This window comes from Alosa alosa, chromosome 15, assembly GCF_017589495.1.
Source record: "Alosa alosa isolate M-15738 ecotype Scorff River chromosome 15, AALO_Geno_1.1, whole genome shotgun sequence".
In the NCBI taxonomy this organism is placed as follows: Eukaryota; Metazoa; Chordata; class Actinopteri; order Clupeiformes; family Clupeidae; genus Alosa; species Alosa alosa.
In genome coordinates, this window is record NC_063203.1 from 19,099,034 (window position 1) to 19,118,889 (window position 19,856).

Sequence of the window (19,856 nt, forward strand, 5' to 3'; positions counted from 1 at the left end):
GTAAACAATGCTGTTGATTACATTCCTCACCATTGATGCAATTGGAGGGTATTCTGGATTGCTCTTTCGACCGCAACAGCAACAAAGCTTTCGAAAGGTACCCCTGCCAAACATTAGGTAATTAATGTATATTATTATGCAATAATAGGAAATAAATGATTACAGTGTAACATCTACCATTTTTTCTGCCAATGCCTTACCTACTTAGCATAGTATTCAGTCACTACTAGTCGATTTAGTGCCTGTTATCCCAAAATCACAATACAGCTCTCTTACGATACTTGACTGTTTGGGGCTTACTGATATGCTAGATCAGAGGCCTGAAAGTCTATGGAGATAAGGCACTGATGGTACAATTTTCTGGTCATTTTATAACATTTGAGTTCACTTTTGGAGGTAAACAGAAACATAGATAACTTGGTGGGCATCCGCTCAATGCTACCAAGCCAGTTTTAATGAATTGAATATAATCTAATGTGCCCACCTCACAGAGTAAAACAGGGCTTTGGGTGAAGGAATGATGTTGAAAGGCACTGGCATGGTGAGGCCCTCTCGGAAGTAGCTCAGGTAGAGTTTGGAGCGGGCAAATTTCCACTCAACATCAGCATCATCCTGACAACAAGATGAAGATGGAGTACTTGTATGAAGAATCATCTTCATCATATACCTCTTCATTTAATCTCATGCATCACTGTCAATGGCTGTCATCACAGTGACAGGTAGACACAAGTGTTTTATTGATAACTTGGAGCAGATGCTTATTGCACAAAGAAATGCTCTGGACTACGATACAAAAACATGAATGAAGTAGGTACATGAAGTACTAATAAAGTACAATAGCTGCATAGAAAATACTTACCTCAATCTTTTGGAAGGAGTTGGTGATCATAGCTATAAGCATATTGAGAAGCACAATGACTATAACCAAAGTGAATATTCCATAAAAGATTCTCCCCACAAATTCAGCCAGCACATAGTCTGGCATATCCACATAGTCCTGATTGGCCACACCAAACATGGTCCAAAATAGGAAATTAATAGTTTCATTAAACCTGAAACAGAAAAAACAAGAATATGCATGCGTCTGTTTTCTGAAATAGCCTTTACAATTAACAAATGTAATTTTACACATTCATTTGATTCTTGCACTTGGCCCTGAATGAACAGAATGTCCTCAAAAAGAACACTTTGTCACTTAAATGCAATTAAATGAAATACAATAAAGATGACATACTGCCCAAGGTGTGGGGTGTTAACATAAGGCACATATATGTTGTTAATTCCACAGAGGAATGCAGTTCCAATTATCATCAGCAAGAACATAAATCTGAAGAGAAAGGAACAACACATGTTAATGAGCTCTACTATTTCAATCAGACCATATCTCAATAATGAATGCTATGGCGCTGATGTGCTGTCAGATGTGTCTCACCTCATCATGTCGTCAATCATCTTCCCGATGGAGATCTGCAGGGTTCCCAGCGACTCGTGGGCAGGCAGGATGTAGGCCAGGCGGGTGAAGCTGAGCATGCTGGTGACTGCAAACAGGATCTCCGAGAGGAACTGCGGGTCTTCCTGTCGCCAGTCCTTTCTCACTGGGAACACACTTACATTATTACATCTACATTTACATCCACATTTGAAGAGTTTGGTTCCTAAACGCTACATCCTTCATTTTAATGATTTTTCAATCAATAAATAACAATAGTAACAATACATACTAGGGAAAAGTTAAAGGGATTAGTAGCAAATTAGAACCCCTGAGTGACTATGATGGTGACTAACATTTAGCATTTAGCTTAAGTTTTAACAGATGTATGCAAATGTGATGGAGGGGCACTCTGGTAGTCTGGCTTTCACCAGACCAAGCTCAATCTTTTAAGACTGAACACTGGTCTGGGGAGTCCGCTATGTATTTTCTACTGCACAAGAGGCGTGATCAATGGGCACAGTTCAAATGACTCTGTACGCAATTGGATAGTCATTCACCAATCTGACCAACGAACCGGGTGACGTTTGCAGAGCGACACGAAACCTCAATAGGGGTTAATAGCCAATAGTGTGCCAGATGGATAAGCCAGATTGTGATTGGTCCCGGCAAAATTGTAACGGAAGCAGCAGAAAAAGATGCACAGGTTTCCAGCCTGAGTTGCAGGGCGAAAAAGAAATCCCCGTCAGATCACGCTGGGTTTACCCAGCCTAGCACTCATTGTGATTTGTATTTAATTTCTGGTTGAAATAAATTCGCCCAGTCCATTTTTAATAATGTGTGTATGTTAGTGTTTTGCCGTGTTTTGGTGTTGGCATTCTTGTAACCTGAATCTGTGAAGTAAACACAGTCCTCCACTGCATTTGGGTCTTTGCATACGAAGTATCCTTTCAGCATGATAAGGACTCGCAGGGCAAAGGAGGCCAGATACATGCTGAGGACCATCATGTCTAGAATGTTCCACCAGTCCAGGAAGTAGCTTCTGAGGCCTTCAATCCAAACCTCTTTACATTCAAACCAGAAGAAACCTGAAGATATAAACAACATGATGTACCCATCTGTTTTGAGAGGATGTTTTTGAAGGAGTGCTTGTGGTGTTGTACATGATAGTATTATACACCAGACTTTCAAACTACTCAGTACTGCTAATAGTATTCAGTATCTTTCAAACTAGTAACTATAGTACTCTGTACTATAGATGAGGTTACACAAATAATAAAATTGACCTTGTGACATACCAACTACCCAAACCATGTGTAGAGAGTTGTGCAGGAAGTTCTGTGTGCGGGAAGAAAAGTCGACTCTGTAGATCTCCATGAAGATGGACTCGCCCAGGAGAGTGATTAGAAACCACATATAAGATGCAGAATGGAGCAGGAATTTAATCACAGGGATCTTCATGGTCTTCCCAAACTGAAAAAAAAAAAAAAAAGAAGCAAATAAAGCATAATCCAACATGGAAAAATCAATACTGTACACCTTAGCCAATCAGATATGGGAACATGCTGCACCTTGGATTTTGGGGCCACCCAGTAGACAAGACAGAGGAAGGGCATTGTGAGGAAGATGGCGAGAGACACCAGAAGCTTCCATGCAGTCTTACTTCCCCTCCACCAGGAGAGATTCCCGCACCAAATAGAGGACAGAACTTGCTGACAGATGGGGTGAGTCACAAACTGTTTGGACAGAGGAGATCAGGGAGATCATGTTCATCAAAATATGCCAGAAGTGAGCTGTCATCATGGAGCCAGTTCTTCATCTGTGCTGCACTGTGTCCAGATATATGACTTATTTAGTTAGTAGTTTAGTCTTAATCTTTAGTTTTTTAGTCTTAGTCTTTAGTTAATATTTTAAAATCTTGTCAACCACTGTACATTATTTTGTTTTTATTGCAAACAAGCTTATTTATTAGCCAGACAATAGTACTTCTGCAAAAAACTGCTTGGACCTGTTTTTGATTGTAGTTGACAGCTAGACGGAGACGGGATAAATTTGGGATTCCCTCGTCAAATGTTTGATCATCTACGTCATCATCACTGTCGGCGTCATAGTTGTTCAGGATGGTGGTGACCTCGCTTTGGTTCCGGCACATGGCTAGCAGCTCCACGGCAAACTCCTGACACAACTCCTCCAGATGCAAGTATTGGGGCTGAAGAGATCACATAGTAATGTTAGAGAGGGACTAGAATGAGGTGAGGGAAAATGCAGACTTTGTTGCACCAATTGTATTTAAGGTTTTGTTGGGGTTTTATTAAGTGGCACCAACAAGGTGGGCCTAAATATAATACAAATATAAACAAAAGTTAAATTATAGAGGCAACTGGATCAATAGATTTTGAGTTTTCTCAACTCTCGAGTGTCGAGTACCTTTGTCAACTTTACAATGGTTTTCAAGTTTAGATCAAAGCTGCCAACTTGGATTTTGTAGTTCACCTAATTTATGAGTAAAAAAGCTCAAAGGCTCCCATACAAGTATACCAACCAGGCCCGAGATTGCTCAATTCAAAACACCGGATGATATATGCGCAGTGTATTATGGCTGCTGCCGATGAACGGCTGACCAAATCACCTTCATAAAATACAAAGAACAGGATGGGACTTAACTAGACGTCTCAGTCATAGATGTTATAAAGGCTAGGCCTACGTATACAGCATAGATTGGTGATTTGTAGTAAAGTCCATCATGTGAAGGTGATACAGTAAGCATCTCATTGCTTAGTGCTACCACAATATCTCATTGAATCTCAGAAGCTAAACAGAGTGGACCTGGTTATCACTTGGGTGACTGCCTGGTGTAAGCTTTATATTGTATTTGAAAATTAAGTGAACAAGAAAATCCAAGTTGGTAGAATTAATGTCTAAACTCAAGTTCAAGACTCAAAAATCTATTTCTCAACATTTTATTTAATGTAATAAAGTTTTTTTTAAATCCTTTTAGGCTATACTACTCATGCTTTATGGCTGAAATGTTACTGTAGTCGACCCTACCTTGAACTCTGGTTCTTTCTTGGAGAGCCTGCGGAGCTCACGGCTGAGGTGGAAGGCGCTGAGCATGGGGTCCTCAGCAGTGACAGACAGGTAGGCACGGCTGGCAATCCCTCTGTAGGTGTTGATGCGGGAGAGGGAGAACTTGAGCAGGTCGTACTGCCGGGCGTTGCGGCACTCCAGGCAGATGCAGGATATGGCGTGGGGCAGGGGGATGTCGTGTCCCCTCTGAGTCAGCATGGTGACGATCTCATACAGGTCTTTCTGGCAGGCGAGTGTTAGCGGGGTCACTCCCGGGGCGAACTGAGAGTCATCGATTGAGTGGTCAAAGATGGCTGTCGAGAAGGAGCGCACATCCATCTTGTTGCCTTTCTCCTGGTCGAGCCGGTCGAGCAGTAGCTTCACAATCCGTGGCTGGTTGGTATCCACAGCAACGAGGAGGGCCTCATGGATCTGACGGAAGTCAAACTTGACCCCTAGAAAAAGGGTGGTCATCACGTCTTCGTTGCCCAGGCGGATGGAAAGGTTAAGAGCCTCCCTCCAGAGCCGATCTTCAGAATCATCCAGCTGGCGAATGATGCCATCTCCAGTGGACAGCAGCTTGCTAACAAGCACACTATTTCCCTCATGGATGGCAGCAATCAACTCAGGAGGAAAATGCAACTTTTTGTTCACAATCTCTTTCCACTGATCAGACTGTGGTACAAACAGAATAGTGAACCAGTTTATTTTTAGTTGCCACATCAAAAATGCTCTACAACAGTTTTGTGATGAAAACAACACAGTTTTAGTGATGTAGCCTCAGTGATGTAACTCAGAGTTTCAGACTGATGAAACTAACCCTAAAAGCTGTGGCAAATGCAATTATATTTGGGTTTTGATTATTGTTATGCTATAATATAATTTAACTGGCATTAGATTACATTAAGGCGAGGAAATAACATTGTAAACAATCTCTCTTAATCTTGTTGAAGAGAATTAGGTTACTTACCGTGATGTTTTCCATGACTGCTTATGCCATGAGATATACTTGCACAATATGGTCCTATGGTTTTGGAAAATATTTTTCAAAGATTTCATGTACTTCCAAAATACATAGTCCAACTTTCTTTGCTAGATATGGATGTGACAAATGGTGTGTTCAACCTTCAGCGGTTGAAACTGACGGAAGCCCCTCTCAGCTGTGCATCTTGTCCTCATCTGGAAAATTGTTTGAATGTGCAGTGAGTGTACTCTGCCCTGACACCAAAAACAACCACCTCCCAGGAGGAGACGGGTCAATTAACACTCACAACCATCTCAGTCCTCATTAGGTCTTTTAGAACAGAATCATTTTGAAGAAGATTCATTAATTTTACCTATATGAAATGACAAAACATATAAAATACATACAGTATGTCTGAATACATATTTGAATACATAAATACCCTCCTCATAGATAGGCAGTCTGGTAGACAAGGAGTTGAGATGAAATTACATTCAAGAATATTCATTTCACTGAGGCACTAACATCTCTATGATTATGCCTATCAGGACAGAAGAGTGCTACCCACTACCAAGTTAATTCCTATGACTGAGGGCCTCAGTGAACACGAACCAGTCAAGTGTGCTTTGAAGCCATTGGATGATCTAAAAGCCATGTCATTCTCCCCATGAGGGTTGTTTGTGTTCAGATTAAATTTAGTCACAGTTGCTTCTAAATGATTATTATGGAGCCATTACAATGGTTGGATACCACTACTGAAACCTATAAATCCCAACACAAACTCATGGAAAACAATTGATTGAATTGCTTACATAATCATGTGAAATCACCATGACATAACTCTGTACATTTCCCAATCTTATTGGGAATGTTTGAAATAATGAATAATGATCATTACTGCTTATTTGGGCTAAGCCTCAGGTTGGTTTTGAACTACTAAAAGCCAGTGCTGTGCTTCTATGAAATGTATTTATTGTACTCCAGCCCCATGCATCATAATGGCCACCATTTCTGTCTCTGGATCTCTCTCGATTTATTATACTGCCTCTGATAGTAATCATTACAAATGATGCTGTAGCTAGACTGCTACTTAATATATCACTTGTAATTATTCAAAAGTTTTTTTTTATTCTCTTGATATGTCCTAGATAGGAATTATAAAGCACAGTCATCATGAATGGCACTTCACAAAAACAGAATGTGCCATTAACTGCGTTCTGTTAGAGACAGGATATGGCTCTTATCTGTACAATCTGATTGATGAGCTATGGTGAGGAAAATTACAGTATTGAAATGACTAGACATTGAATTGTCTAGTCATTATCCGCTATTCTGTAAATATTCTATAAAGAACCCCGTGACAGTGCAGGCTCTTACTTTCCCCCAGTGAAGATGTCTCATTCTTTTGACACATTTGACAGCCCCTCTTGATTTGGCTATTCATATTCACAGCCAGCACTGAAGTGAAGTTTAAGTGCAATGCTAGGTCATTAGATGGATTAAAAGGTAGGTAATTTGAAAGTAAGAGCTGGTGAGCACAAAATTGGGACAAATGAACCTCACTGAAACCCATTACATTGGGAGAGAAAGAGAGAGAGAGAGAGAAGGAGGGAGGGAGGGAGAGAGGAGAGAGGGAGGTAGGGAGAGAGCAAACAATCAAATCACTTTAATTAAGTCTGTTGAAACGGCAAAGGCTTTTACTTCACTTGGATTACCAGAAATACAGCCCCTCTATACGACAATCTGCATCATTGACGCAGTCTCTCTTTTTCTCGTTCTCCCTCTCACTCTCTCACTCTCTCTGGCTCTGGCTCCAGCTCTCTCTTTTGCTCTTTCTCTCTTTCTCTCTTTTTCGCCCTCCCGTCTCACTCCCCTCTCCCTTCTGTGATGGGTTGTGCTTGGACAGGGTAGAGAGATTCTCTCCAGTTGTGTATGTACTGTATGTGTGTGTGTGTGTGTGTGTATGTGTGCATGTATTACAGACTGAGTACTTCACACAGAGGGAAGGGCAGCAAGAGGGAGCCAGTATTTATTTATCTCATCCATCCAAACAGACAGACTTGGTCTGCCCCTGAGACCACTGGACTTGTGGGATACCCAAGTGGAGAGGCACAATCCTGCTGGGACTGTCGTGCAACAGGCCCCTCTGGGAAAGGTAAGATAAGTGGGGGGTTAAAAGGCAGTGTGCAAAGACACAGATTGAAATAGGTCATGATGTTTTTACTTTGGAGTTTTGTGTCTTGAGCCTTCTTGAATTTATGGCACATTAGACATTGGCTTGTACTGTGCGGTATTTATTTATTGCAGAAATTGTAAGGAAGCACCTGGATTACACTGAAAGTACTTAGAGTTTGTAGCCTATTGGATGTACCTGGGTAACACAGATTGAATGGTTGGAGAAGTTATTGTTATTTTTACTGAGAAATGTGGATATTATATGACAAAATCTTAATCCGTTTTCTGTTTGAATGAGCTGATTAAGTTTTACTTGTAATTCTAGTAAATTGCAATAGTTGGGAAGAATATAACTACTGTAATAGTCCTTAAGAATTTCATTTGTTTGCAGATTCATTTAGCAAGGACAATAGCCCAGCAGGATATTTTACTCTGAGGTCCAGATGCAGTTTTAGTTTGTTGAAGTCAGTGTGTGATGCTCAGCGTAATCCCAGTCCTATTCACCAGCTCCATGCTAAAGGTTACGATCTATACATTTATGTCCTCATTGAAATCACCATGAGCGCTCCCAATGCAAAGTCTGATAAAACGTGCCATGCGTTCACTGGTGTCTGACGTGGTTTCGACAGCATGCCGGATTGTTTTCCGAACGTGGCAGCAGCAGACTCATTCCAGACCTCACTGTTTGTGTTTGGCTATTTATTCTCCTCTGTCCCTTAGCTTTTCGGCGCTGTTGGATTCTGCATAATTACGCTCTGACAGCATGTCTGAGGACAGCTTCTGTCCTGTAGACACTGACAGTGTCACACAGTGATATACTGAGCCCTGTGCTTTTGAAAAAAAATAATAAAAAAAAACTTGCGCTTCAGGACATTGGACAGCTCCTCTTGGCTGCAAATCCACACAACAGAGGACACAATCAAAAACATAAAAAAAAAACTCAGTTTTCACCTCCCTCCATTTCTCTGTGCCTTGCACTTCTTAATTTGGAACAGCCTGTGTGAATCGCGAGACTGATCTCAGCCAGGTTGTTGAATCCGAGTGGTGCCGTGCATGTCGATCTCTCTCCACGGCATAGCCAGTGTGGGAGGAAAAAGAGGAGGAGGAGGAGGAAGGCTTCAGTGAGTAATGAACACGCCTGGCCATTCGTTGCCAGTCATTCCACTCCAATCTGTTTCCTCTGGGCGGGCATCCAACGCCAGGCTGGCACAGGACAACAGTCATTGACCACTATCTCCCCCCTCCCCTCCCCTCTGGAACTGTAAATGACTATCGATGGGAAATATAATCAGGGGCGAATGGCGTATATATGGTCTGGGGCCCAGCGAGTGGGCTACCGCTGCTCCAGAGATGATGCATCAGACGGGCCCGAACGTCTCGAGGTAATTGAATAAGAGAGCGGAGGAGAGGCAAACAGGACGTGATAGTTTGCATTCTAAAGTGTGTCTCGTAAGCCGTTACGGCCCGTTTGCTGGCTGATGTATAGCATGCTAAACACGGATTGAAACCTGACAAGTCTGTGTGAAATAACAGCATGCGTGCATTGTAGCCTTTCAGACAGTTTGTATGTCAGCGGGATTGGCGATGGCTTTGTGGAAGATCACAGCAGCATGCGCAGGCTAAATGATTGTTGAACAGCTTGGGCATGGGCAAGTGTGAGATTCAAGCAAAATAAATCAGTCCTGACCTCTGAATGAAACAGAAGTGCATCAAACGTGAGGTATTAGTTAGAGTTTATTACCAACTGAAAGAAGACAAGTGGAAGGGACTGATCAATGAAAATAATTCTGTAGCAGATAAATGTTTATTGGAACGGGGGTTCATTCCCCTAATAGACAATTTGCCAATCCCTTTTCTTTCAGCCAACCAACCCACTATCCACACCTGTGACTGACTCACTGGAAGTGCAAATACGTGTTAGATTATTCTCCAGTACATCTGAGTGAGCAGCAGGTCATAGTATAAAGTACGGCCCTATCAGTCCCTCTCACACCTACATCTACGGTCCAGCCTCATGTTCCCAGCTCTTCCAACACGTCTGCTGTGTCAGACATGTGCTGCGGCTGGTGGCTTTTAGCTGCCAATGTCATGCTATGGGCAGCTCGCTCACACGCCTGTCCACTCAGAGTTTACACACACAATGCAGCAAGACTGTGTGAGAGATGCAGCTAGTGGAACAAGTGCAAGGTGTGGGCTTTTGTGCCCAGTTGGAACAGGTCCATCAGGCTGTGGGTAATATATCGATTAAGACATATCATGTGTGGTAAGAGGGTTATGCTGTTGTAGTAATACAGGGATGGGCTGTTTTGAGTGGTGCATTGTGGATAACAGTAGGCGATGAAATAGCTGCTGGTGTAATTTCAGATATTGCTCAGAACATGCAGGGAAGGGTGTTCTCTGCCAGACCCCTAATTTCCTTGATAATCAGTGCTCTGTACAGAATGATGTTCCACATTTCTTCCTGCTGCAAATGCTACTGCCATTAGATTTAGTCATTAAACTGTTGTTACACTTCTACTTATTAGGTTTTTTAGGAAAGGGATTCGTTCAAAACTGAGCTGTGGAAAATTATGTATTTTTTTTACAAGGTTGATGTTTCCATACCGAAGTTATGAGGTAGTGTTAATTTTGTCACCTATTTTTAATTTAGTCTTAGTCTTAGTCTTGTGACGAAATGACCTTTTTAGTCTTTGTCATATTTAGTCATTCAAATATCATTTTTGTTAGTCAAGTTTTAGTTGACTAAAAGTCTCGTCATTTTAGTCTAGTTTTAGTCAAAAGAAAACTAAAGGTAGCTTAGTCTTAGTCTGTTTTAGTCAACACATTTTAGTCTTTTTTTTATAACAAATTATTTCTGATTACCATTTCAGTCAAATAGTGTTTCACACATCTCAATTTTCCAACAATATTGTGTGTCCACAGGGCTACTCGTCTGTTATAATTACTCATTCTGATTTTTTGTCAGTCAGTATGTTTACATGCACAGGTAAGTCGAGCTACAGTTATAGCTCGGCTGGGATTTGACCATAGACAGTAAAAGATTTGACTGGACCACTGTCATATTCAGAGACCAGTGTTTCTCAAAGTGTGGTCCGGGGATCACTGGTGGTCCATAAGGTATCCCAAGTAGTCCTTGAAAGCGTGGTAAAATATAATATAGATGAGTTGTTTGCAATATTGAACCAACTTGTAAAACATGTAAAAACAGTTCTGCAACTAAGATATGCCAGTTTAAATCATACAGTATGAATCCACACAATAAGCAAAGTACAAAGACAATGCAAGATGGTTCAGTAGGCCTATTGTGTAGACTAATTATAGGCTACTGTTGAAGTAGGTCTAATCTTTTTCTTTTTTTAGATAGGGTTAGTTAAGTGGTCCTGAAACTGAAAAGGTTTGAGAAACACTGTCATAGGCCAAAGTATTAATGTTTTACTCCGCCTCGCTAGATGGCGATATGCAAACACAACACATTCCCCAAACAGACTCTCCATCTTAGCCATAGCTAACTTGCTAGCGAACTTTCCATATTAGCTTACTTGCTAGCAAACTTTGCATCATCAGTCTAACTAGTTAAGTAGTTGACATTACATGATAAACATTTTCGTATGGACATTCTGGGGGATGTTAATTTGTATGAGAGAAGCTTCAACTTCTGGGTATGTAGCATTGTGGCATAAAGCTTAGGTAGTTAGCTTGCTAACTCTGGCAGAAATCTCCAGTGTTCTTGTTCCATGTAGTTTCGTGTTGCAGCCACAGGGTTGCAGCAACAGCACGTAGACTAGCCTACAGGAAAGCTGCTTATGAACTCATTCGGAATATTTTGAAAACTTAACAGCTAGATATTCTGTCTTCTCATTTTGTAGACGAAAATGAAGAGAGATTTTATCTTAGTTTTTATTTCATGCAAAACATTTTAGTCTCGTCTTTTTTCGTCAACAGTAATGCATCTTAAGATAGTCTTAGTCAGTGTTTCAGGACATTACTGCCGTCTCGTCATCGTCTCGTCTTAGTCATGAAAAAAAAGGTTGTTGACGAACATATTTCCTCTCGTCTCGTCTGACGAAATTAACACTATTATGAGGATGGTCTATTTAGCTTGTACATGTGTATACATGCACATACATATACCTGTAAGCCTCCAGTGTAAAATATACATACACTAGTACGCTTCCACTTTAAATTCATGTGTCGGTATGCCTCCATTTTACCTATCCACATACCTGCGAGCAAAGGACACCAGTGTGAGGCCCCAAACTCAGCAGGTGTGTTATGACTTTATCTTTGCAGAGGGGAAGCCAGCCGCTGCCACCTGTTGCTCCCCAAGTAAATGAGCAAGTCACACTATTACCCATACTCCTCTGTGAGGCACCTTGATTTGCTTGTTTGTTGTTTAACAGGTAATTTGATTTCCTGCTGTGACACCACTGCTCCCCATCTTGCTCGTGTTATTTGCATTTCTGGAGAAACCTGAATCACAAGCTTGTCATAGACTCCTGACAGTTCCCTCTTGCACTGATATTCGCCTGCTGGCAAGAAACAGGGTGTGATCTTGATTAACTTTCTCATTCCAAGACTTTCCCTTGCCACTTTTTATTTTCCTTTTTATGGTCAACTTTGTTTATTTGTTCGATCATTTTTTATTGTTGTTTATAACATCCAAATCATAGACTGTAAGTGATTATCTATACTTCAGATCCGCTCTGTTTTTAAATGCCAGACTATTACATTTTTGTTGCGTTTACTCCCCTTTCCTGTGGGCTGATTGGAGTTGGACTAGCAATTTGCTGACCCTCCAGATGGTGTATGACTGTGCTCATTGCTCATCAATGCCGAGCTCCGGACCAACCAAACCTGCAACAGTGGGTACGTTGAGCCCCGGTGTTAGGCTCAGCTGCTCCTTAGCCAGGTCTAATTTATCACCTGCATTAACCTGTCCCACACGCCTGAGGTCCACCATTCATTCACGGGCAGGAAATCTGTCTATTTCCAACTTCATCTGAAGCCTGTATTTGCCGGGTTTTACTCACTGTTCATGAAGAAATAATAGTTCATTAAGCGTAATGGTAAATCCATAAATTTCATGCCTGAATGTGCAACTACAAAATGTGTCATTAAATTGAATAATTAATTGTTTGGTTCATAAAAGCTTTGTATTTAATGAGCAGTTTGGTCCTGGCGGGGAGACTAATATTTAGGAGCGGCACACTTGGGGAATTAAAACAAGCTTGGCCTGCCTGGCGTGTGGTACTGCACGCCATCCATCTCTAATTCATTTTTTATTTGTCTTGTGATGTGATGCATATGCTCATATGTCTGGATTGCCACTATAGGTTGATGGTACTTGATGGCGTACTTAGCTACGATTTTAGTCTACCGAAAAAGTCTATTAGTCTATCCAAAACACTGTAGTAAGTTTAGTACTAAAAATGTGTGAGGATGATACAGCATGGCATTGTTGAAATTCTATAGGCTTCCTTTATGTTTCAGCATCCAATGGTGCCATGGCTGCGAGGCTGGACAGAGTGGGGCAGACTCCAGTCTTACCCGAGACTCTTCTGATCCTCTCCCTGCTGGTTCCTGTCTTCTGCATCTTTTGTCTGCAGACAGTGGTTGCCCAAGGTCAAGGTAAGACTGAAAATATGTGGTGTTTTTCATTTGGGTGAATCTTTCCTTGCTTGACTGGCTGCTTGGTCATAATTGTTGGAGAATTTATAGAGAATTTGAGGAACTAGATTTTTTTGTAATACTTTTTCTGTTTGGATTGCATAGTCATATTTCAAATGGATTATCACAGTTAAGGTCTTACCAGGTGCACGTGTAGTAATGGACATTTATCAAATGTTTGGTTAAAACAATGCTCATGGCTCATTTGTCGGCAGGTTAAGTGGGTGTTATATGGTTGTGAGCCCAGGATAGTTTTGGGACCAGTTTTAATGGTCGTCTCCCAGGGAGACAAGGCCACTCTGCCCTCAGCTGTCAGAGCCCTCCACTGGCTCCCAGCTCTGCTCTCCCCTCCCCGCAGCCAATCTTATTTATAGCATGGATGCCTCAGCCTCACACAACCTGGTGAATGGGCACAACAAACTCAGGAGCGCACACACAGAAGCAGCTTTGATGGACAGGAATGCACGCACACACACACTCACACACACACACACACACACACACACACACACACACACACACACACACACACACACACACACACACAAGCACAGGCACTCAAACTTATTCACATTTCACTCACACATACACTCAACCTCACTTACATTTCCTTTGTACAACTCTGAACCAAAAGCAAAGCTAAACAAAAAAAAAGAATACGATTTCAGAAGTAAGTATCTCTTTTCCCTTTTGGCCAAGTTTGGGCAGGGAAATTGAAGCGACTCCAAGGTTAATGTGTCCTATTGTGTGGCTGGGGGGGGGGGGGTGGAGCCGAGTGGATTGCGAGTGTTTTAGCATTCAGCTCTCACCGCGCACGCCTGATTAATGGCCTTCAACTGTGGCACATGCCAGGGTAAAATATACCAGAGAGGGAACGTGAGAGCGAGTGGGAGAGGGGAAGATGAATGAGGAAGACAGGAGAGGACAAGCAAGGAAGAAGGAGTGGCGGAAAGTTTAGAAAACAGTCCAAATGGAGTCCAAAACCATTAAGCCATTAGGTAGACATGAGAACCCAGTCCGATACTGGTGATTACAGCTGGTTTATGACAGAGGACAAGGACCCTCTCTTGAGATTTATGGGCAATTTATGTCAGGTTACTCACACAGAAATGTATTCAGACCAAGCCTACCATCTACATTATTAAAGCAACAAGTGCTGAATGTACATACTAAACTATAATTGCATTTCTATAATGATTTCTGCTTGTTTTCTTTTTTCTTGGCGTCTAAAAAAAAAGGAGATCGATTGCTGTGAGAGCCTGGGTGACAAGACCGTAAAATCTCTGTCAGCCGCTATACACGTTTTTTACAAGGACAGTAAATTGTATTGGAAAGCTGGAGGGGTGTGAGGCTGGAAGGGCAGTGTGGGCTAAAACCCGCAGCGAGTGAAAAAAGAGACGGATCCCGTGTCCCAATCCACGATATTACATCTGACTGCTCATATATTTACATGACCTTTGCCGACTTCACATATTGATGAAGCGGTTTATCCACTGTGTCGTGAGGAAAGATGGAGGGTTCCTGTGTGTTCCTGTGGTGGAAAAAGGAGGGGAGGGGGTTGGCAATTTGTCCTCATGGGGTCAGATGAAGACAAACCACCCAGCCACCCACAGAGGTCCCCTCTGGGGCCAAGCAGCTGGAGGATAACAGCATTAGGTGGCAGACCTGTGCTTGTCCCCAGAGCATGACTGTGTCACTTAGGACGCGAATGCGCCTCATGGCTATGTGGACCAGGGAAACCGTTACCGTGCGGTGTTTACTTGGTTGTGATGGTGTCCATCAGTTCAAACCTTCAGGCCTTTAGACGCTGGCTTGGAGCTCATGGAATGAGTCATGATTGCTCTCTGGCAGCCCTATTACTCAACCCTGGTGCACGGTTGGCATGGTAAGAATAACCCAGATGCACAGCTCTCAGGCAGAGCATGATGGGGCTTTATATATCATCTGTCAAACATGCCACCACCACAACCAATACCTCATTTCTCTCTCAAGGTTTATTGTCTGGTTGCTTATGTTATAAACCTTATCGCGGGTTTGAATGTGGAAGGTTTTGAATCACAATGCTCTTAGGTTTATGTAAAGTAACTGACATGTAAGGTCAAAGCCATTTAATTATGTCTTATTTAAGGACATTCACTGGGATTACTAGGTGTTTCTTTAGGCATATATACAGTATAATGCCCACTTTATGTGATGAGTTTGATTGATCTGGGCTGTATGTGTGTCATGTTCTGACCAGTTTCTCAAGGCACTCATCCATGTGTGAGCTGGCCCCTCACTTACCCAAAGTAGGTCCATCACATGTTCTGACTGAGCCACAGACCTTCTATCTCCAAGTCCGTGTGGCGCTGCGAGGACAATTTAGTCATTTAGGATGCAAATTAAGAAGTCTTTGAAGTCGAACTTGCAGTGGGAGCCTTGGCAGGATTAAGGACAAACCCCTGGTCACGTGACAGCGAGGAGTCCTAATCCGTCTTTAATGGTATGTTTAACCATTAGCAAACTATTAGAGTGCTCTGAGATGCGCCGGCGTGCTTTGATAATGGGCTCCATTTCTCATGTGTACGAAGAGTGTTTATTCAGACTGAGTGCTTTGAACACGGCCATCTGTGCTGGGCTCTGCTGGGCTCTGCTAGACTGTGTTTGTGAATGCTGGCCCAGACTTGTGAATCGACTATGGGCGAATGTCTGTTGTTTTTCTCCCGTTATGTGAGTTGTATGTATTACTATAAAACATTCTGGCTTACTGATTCTGCTTCCCATACAGAGTTGTATTACAGTGAAGTAAACTGCATTGCAGTGAAGGTGTATGTGTGTGTGTAGAAGCTGCGGTTTTATTGGGATGACAGGGCATCATGGCTGCTGTGATTTATCTCTTGTCTGCACTATCAGCAGACTCAGACAGCTGCCCTGGCAGATGTGCCGTCTCCCGCAGCCCTGGGTGACAGTCACTCTCTCTCTGGTTCTCTCACTCTTTCTCATTGTCTCTCTCTCTTTCTTCCTCTCTCTCTCTCTCTCATCTCTCTCTCTCACACACACACACACACACACACACACACACACACACACACACACACACACACACACACACACATACACACACACATGCACACACACACACACACACACACACACACACACACACACACACACACACACACACACACACACACATACTTGCACATATTATTAGGTATACGGAGCTCAGGCATGTCTTCTTCTTTACGAAATAGTAACAGACAAGCTGGTTTATATATTTCGACTCGACATCTGCATCCTGTGAGTCTGCTTTTACAGTCTGCCTGAGCTGGTGGTCCTTAGAGATGAGGACTTGGATCCAGGTAGAAGAGAACAACCACGCATGGATAAGACTGTTAGGGTCATCATACACCAAAGACCTCCCCTTGGAAACTACCTTACTGACCTGGACAGAGACGATAGGGAGGGAAAATATCTAAACATATGTTTTTTATGTTATTGTAAAGCATGACAGGCAGATATACAAGTAGTTTTTATATAACATTACAGTATGTTAAACCAAATACCCTTGAGGAAAACGGCAAAGAGACATGTGTGCTTTCATTTCCAAGTACGGTTCTGAAGTTAGAGCATTGTTATTTCAGGGGAACATTTTATTACTCTGTCTAACCTCTAATGAACAGAGGTCTGTACATATTGCACATTCACAACCAAATGTTCAAAAAAAACTTTCCACTGCATGACCAAGTATCTAAAGTCTCCTTGTGATGGATGGCTCAGCAGGATGGCTTCCAGTGGTCATTGATCACTGAATCTCCCTGTCTGTGACCAGTAGTGTTCCGTCTGGGTAGTATAGATGCTCAGCTTGTCACTACACACTGACTGGCTCTCTCTTCCTAAGCCTTCGCGTCCTCCACGCGGAGCATGCCAGCCCGTCAAGGTGAACGCGCTGCTGCTGGGGTGCCAGGGTGCCAGTGAGCGGGGCAAGGCTGTGCCCGCCGCCAGGAGGCTCTGACAGTGTGCCAGCGCTAAGGGCAGAGTGAGGGAGAGTCCGACTGGGTGGAATTTGGACAGGCTGAGAAGTGGCGGATGAATAATGTTTCTGAGAAAATGGCACTTGGACAAGGTCATGGGCATGATAAGTAACTGAAAGTTGCTGAAAGTCTGAAAGGATATTTAGAGCTGTTAAGTATATTAAGTATATAGTATATAGTACTTAATAAACAGTATATATAACATATAGTATATATAATATATAGTATATACTGTTTATTACTATTACCTCAGATTTCTTTTTACTCCAGTGGCTAAAATTTGTTTTCTCACTCTATAGGCTGAGCAAAAACATGTTTTTATTTTCTGAAATCTCTCCACCTGTCCAAAACCATCATCTAACATTGATGATAAACATTAAGTAGTGTAATGCCGGCAGTAGGTTTGCTGTGTGGCACATATACCTGGGGAATCTATTGAAGAGAGCACCACAAAGTGATTGGATGTGTTTTATATCAGATGAGCTTACTGTTGGCAGAGCAAGCATTCACACACCCATATATAGTAAGTCATCTTCTCATGATTTGGTGAATTCATCATGAAAATGGCCACGTAGTCTCTCTCTCTCTCTCTCTCTCTCATTCTCTCTCTCTCTCTCTCTCTCTCTCTCATTCTCTCTCCTCTTCACTCCTTTTTCCATCTCGTTCTTCTTTCAAAGAATAAATGGGAAGGTGATTGATATTTGTAAGATGAACTGCTGAGCAATGGCATTTCCAAAGAAACATGGGTGAAAATACCAGGGCCGACATCCAGTACAAGACACGGGTCAATTTGTAAAGTGTAGTGCTTTTGAAATATTAATGTTGAAGGAGACATTTGTCAGAGTGGTTGTCTGTGATGGCTTCATTCATACACCCTATATGTCTCTGGGAATTCTGTTTTTTTTTTTTTTTTGTATTTCATGAGAAGGATGGAAAAAAATACAATTTATCATGACGAACGGTGCAATTACTTTTTGTTTTCCCTCTCAAAGCCCTCTCTGGGCCATGGCTCATATTAACTCAATAGTGGATGATGAATTCCTAGGAAATACCCAGACATTATGCTCTGACTGGAGTTGTGCAGGCTTCTGTCCTGCCTATGCTTCTCTACCAGTGTATTCCACCATACATGCTCATGAGGTGTCATGTTAAACTGTGTTAAAGCTGCAGTTGGCAAGTCTGACAGATTGAGGGGACTTAGCCAACATTTTTTAATGTTTACAACTCTCATGCCCCTCCCCCACTACCACCGAGCACCCTCTCATCGAGTATGTGCTCGTCAGTGCGCACCAGACTGTGATTGACAGTCAGATCTCACACAGCCCTGCTCTGTTTGGACCAGAAGAACCGGGAGCTGTGGATTTTTGCAAGACAAATAACAGGCTCTAGGTGGAGGTAGAAGTGCGGGTTTTTTTCTAAAACCAGCTGATTTATGTTGTTCTGTTGGAGCATAGTGTTGGTTTCAGTGAATATGATCAAAAAAATCTTGCCAACTGCAGCTTTAAGTGTTAACTCTGTTAAACCAATGTAGCTATTTTGCTTATTTCATTACAAAGATAGTGTAATTATTTAGAGTGTACATTCGTATTTAGCAGTGCCTTTTTGTCACATCGAGCACATCAGTTTTAATAAATGATTAATAGTTAATATGCTTGGATGTTGTCTTGTGCCTAGTAAAGGCTGTACGACTATCCAGTCTGTTCTCCTCAACCCTCTTACATAGCAACATTTCAGTGAATATAAAGTCAGCTCCATTTGAGGGTTATGCAACAGATCCTTATTGGCGTACTCGCTTATGAAATGATGAAACAGTGAGGTAAGGTCTGGTGTGAGCAGGAGGCCTCAAGCTCCTCACAATCTCCATACTACTGAGGCCCCCTTGTGGGGGAGGTCAACTACAGCATCCTGAAATCACTCAACAAAAATCCCTGGGCTTGTAGTTGAAATGAATGAGTATGAATTTGGAATTGATGGTCTGTAGGCTACACCTCAGTGTTTGTTCCTTGCGTTCGTTTATGCCTTATGATAATCATAATAATACCCACCGGTTTTATTCCACATGCTTTCTACTTTGTGCAACTCAATAAATGACAATGTCAGTTAACATGCACGTATTTTATGAACAACAGTGACAATAGACATCAATTCATAAGGTATATCACATAGCTACTGACACAGTATACAGATTGGTGGTTGTATGACTCAAAGCATGATCTCTCACTCATTGTCCATACAAGCAATACCCATGCACATCTACCAAAATCTAATTTTATTTTACCCTCCATAACTCCATTTAAATGTCTACCTTTCAATAGAAATAGGCATCCACGGAGTGAGATCAAGCCTCCAACTCATACAATAATGATTTCTGTATCTGCCATACACAAAAGCTGGAGTTTAGGTCATAATACATAATAATTCAGTGGAAATGCATGGATTCCAGTTTCTTCCAGTAGCAGCAACTGGAATCCATGCATTTCCACGGAATTATTTTTGGAATCTGATCCCTTATCATACCTGTTCATTCTTACTTGTCGCTCGA

The 19,856-nt window shown here is 42.1% G+C and overlaps 2 protein-coding genes across 2 annotated transcripts in view; one reads left to right on the plus strand and one right to left on the minus strand.

The window, feature by feature from the left end:
- The window catches only part of trpc2a (transient receptor potential cation channel subfamily C member 2a), a 6,137-nt gene extending 535 nt beyond the window's left edge, over window positions 1–5,602 (minus strand). Inside the window, exons 1-11 of the mRNA XM_048265275.1 lie at window positions 5,466–5,602; window positions 4,478–5,170; window positions 3,438–3,638; window positions 3,001–3,165; window positions 2,728–2,902; window positions 2,317–2,517; window positions 1,433–1,595; window positions 1,235–1,327; window positions 860–1,052; window positions 485–612; window positions 31–103 (exon numbers count right to left, since the gene is read on the minus strand). Of these exons, the coding sequence (XP_048121232.1) occupies window positions 31–103; window positions 485–612; window positions 860–1,052; window positions 1,235–1,327; window positions 1,433–1,595; window positions 2,317–2,517; window positions 2,728–2,902; window positions 3,001–3,165; window positions 3,438–3,638; window positions 4,478–5,170; window positions 5,466–5,480 (2,100 nt within the window). The 5' untranslated portion in view covers window positions 5,481–5,602. The remainder of the gene's footprint in view (window positions 1–30; window positions 104–484; window positions 613–859; window positions 1,053–1,234; window positions 1,328–1,432; window positions 1,596–2,316; window positions 2,518–2,727; window positions 2,903–3,000; window positions 3,166–3,437; window positions 3,639–4,477; window positions 5,171–5,465) is intronic.
- A 1,890-nt stretch (window positions 5,603–7,492) lies between these two features.
- Window positions 7,493–19,856, plus strand: part of robo2 (roundabout, axon guidance receptor, homolog 2 (Drosophila)) — a 384,455-nt gene continuing 372,091 nt past the window's right edge. Inside the window, exons 1-2 of the mRNA XM_048265276.1 lie at window positions 7,493–7,614; window positions 13,107–13,262. Coding sequence (XP_048121233.1) covers window positions 13,139–13,262 — 124 coding nt within the window. The 5' untranslated portion in view covers window positions 7,493–7,614; window positions 13,107–13,138. The remainder of the gene's footprint in view (window positions 7,615–13,106; window positions 13,263–19,856) is intronic.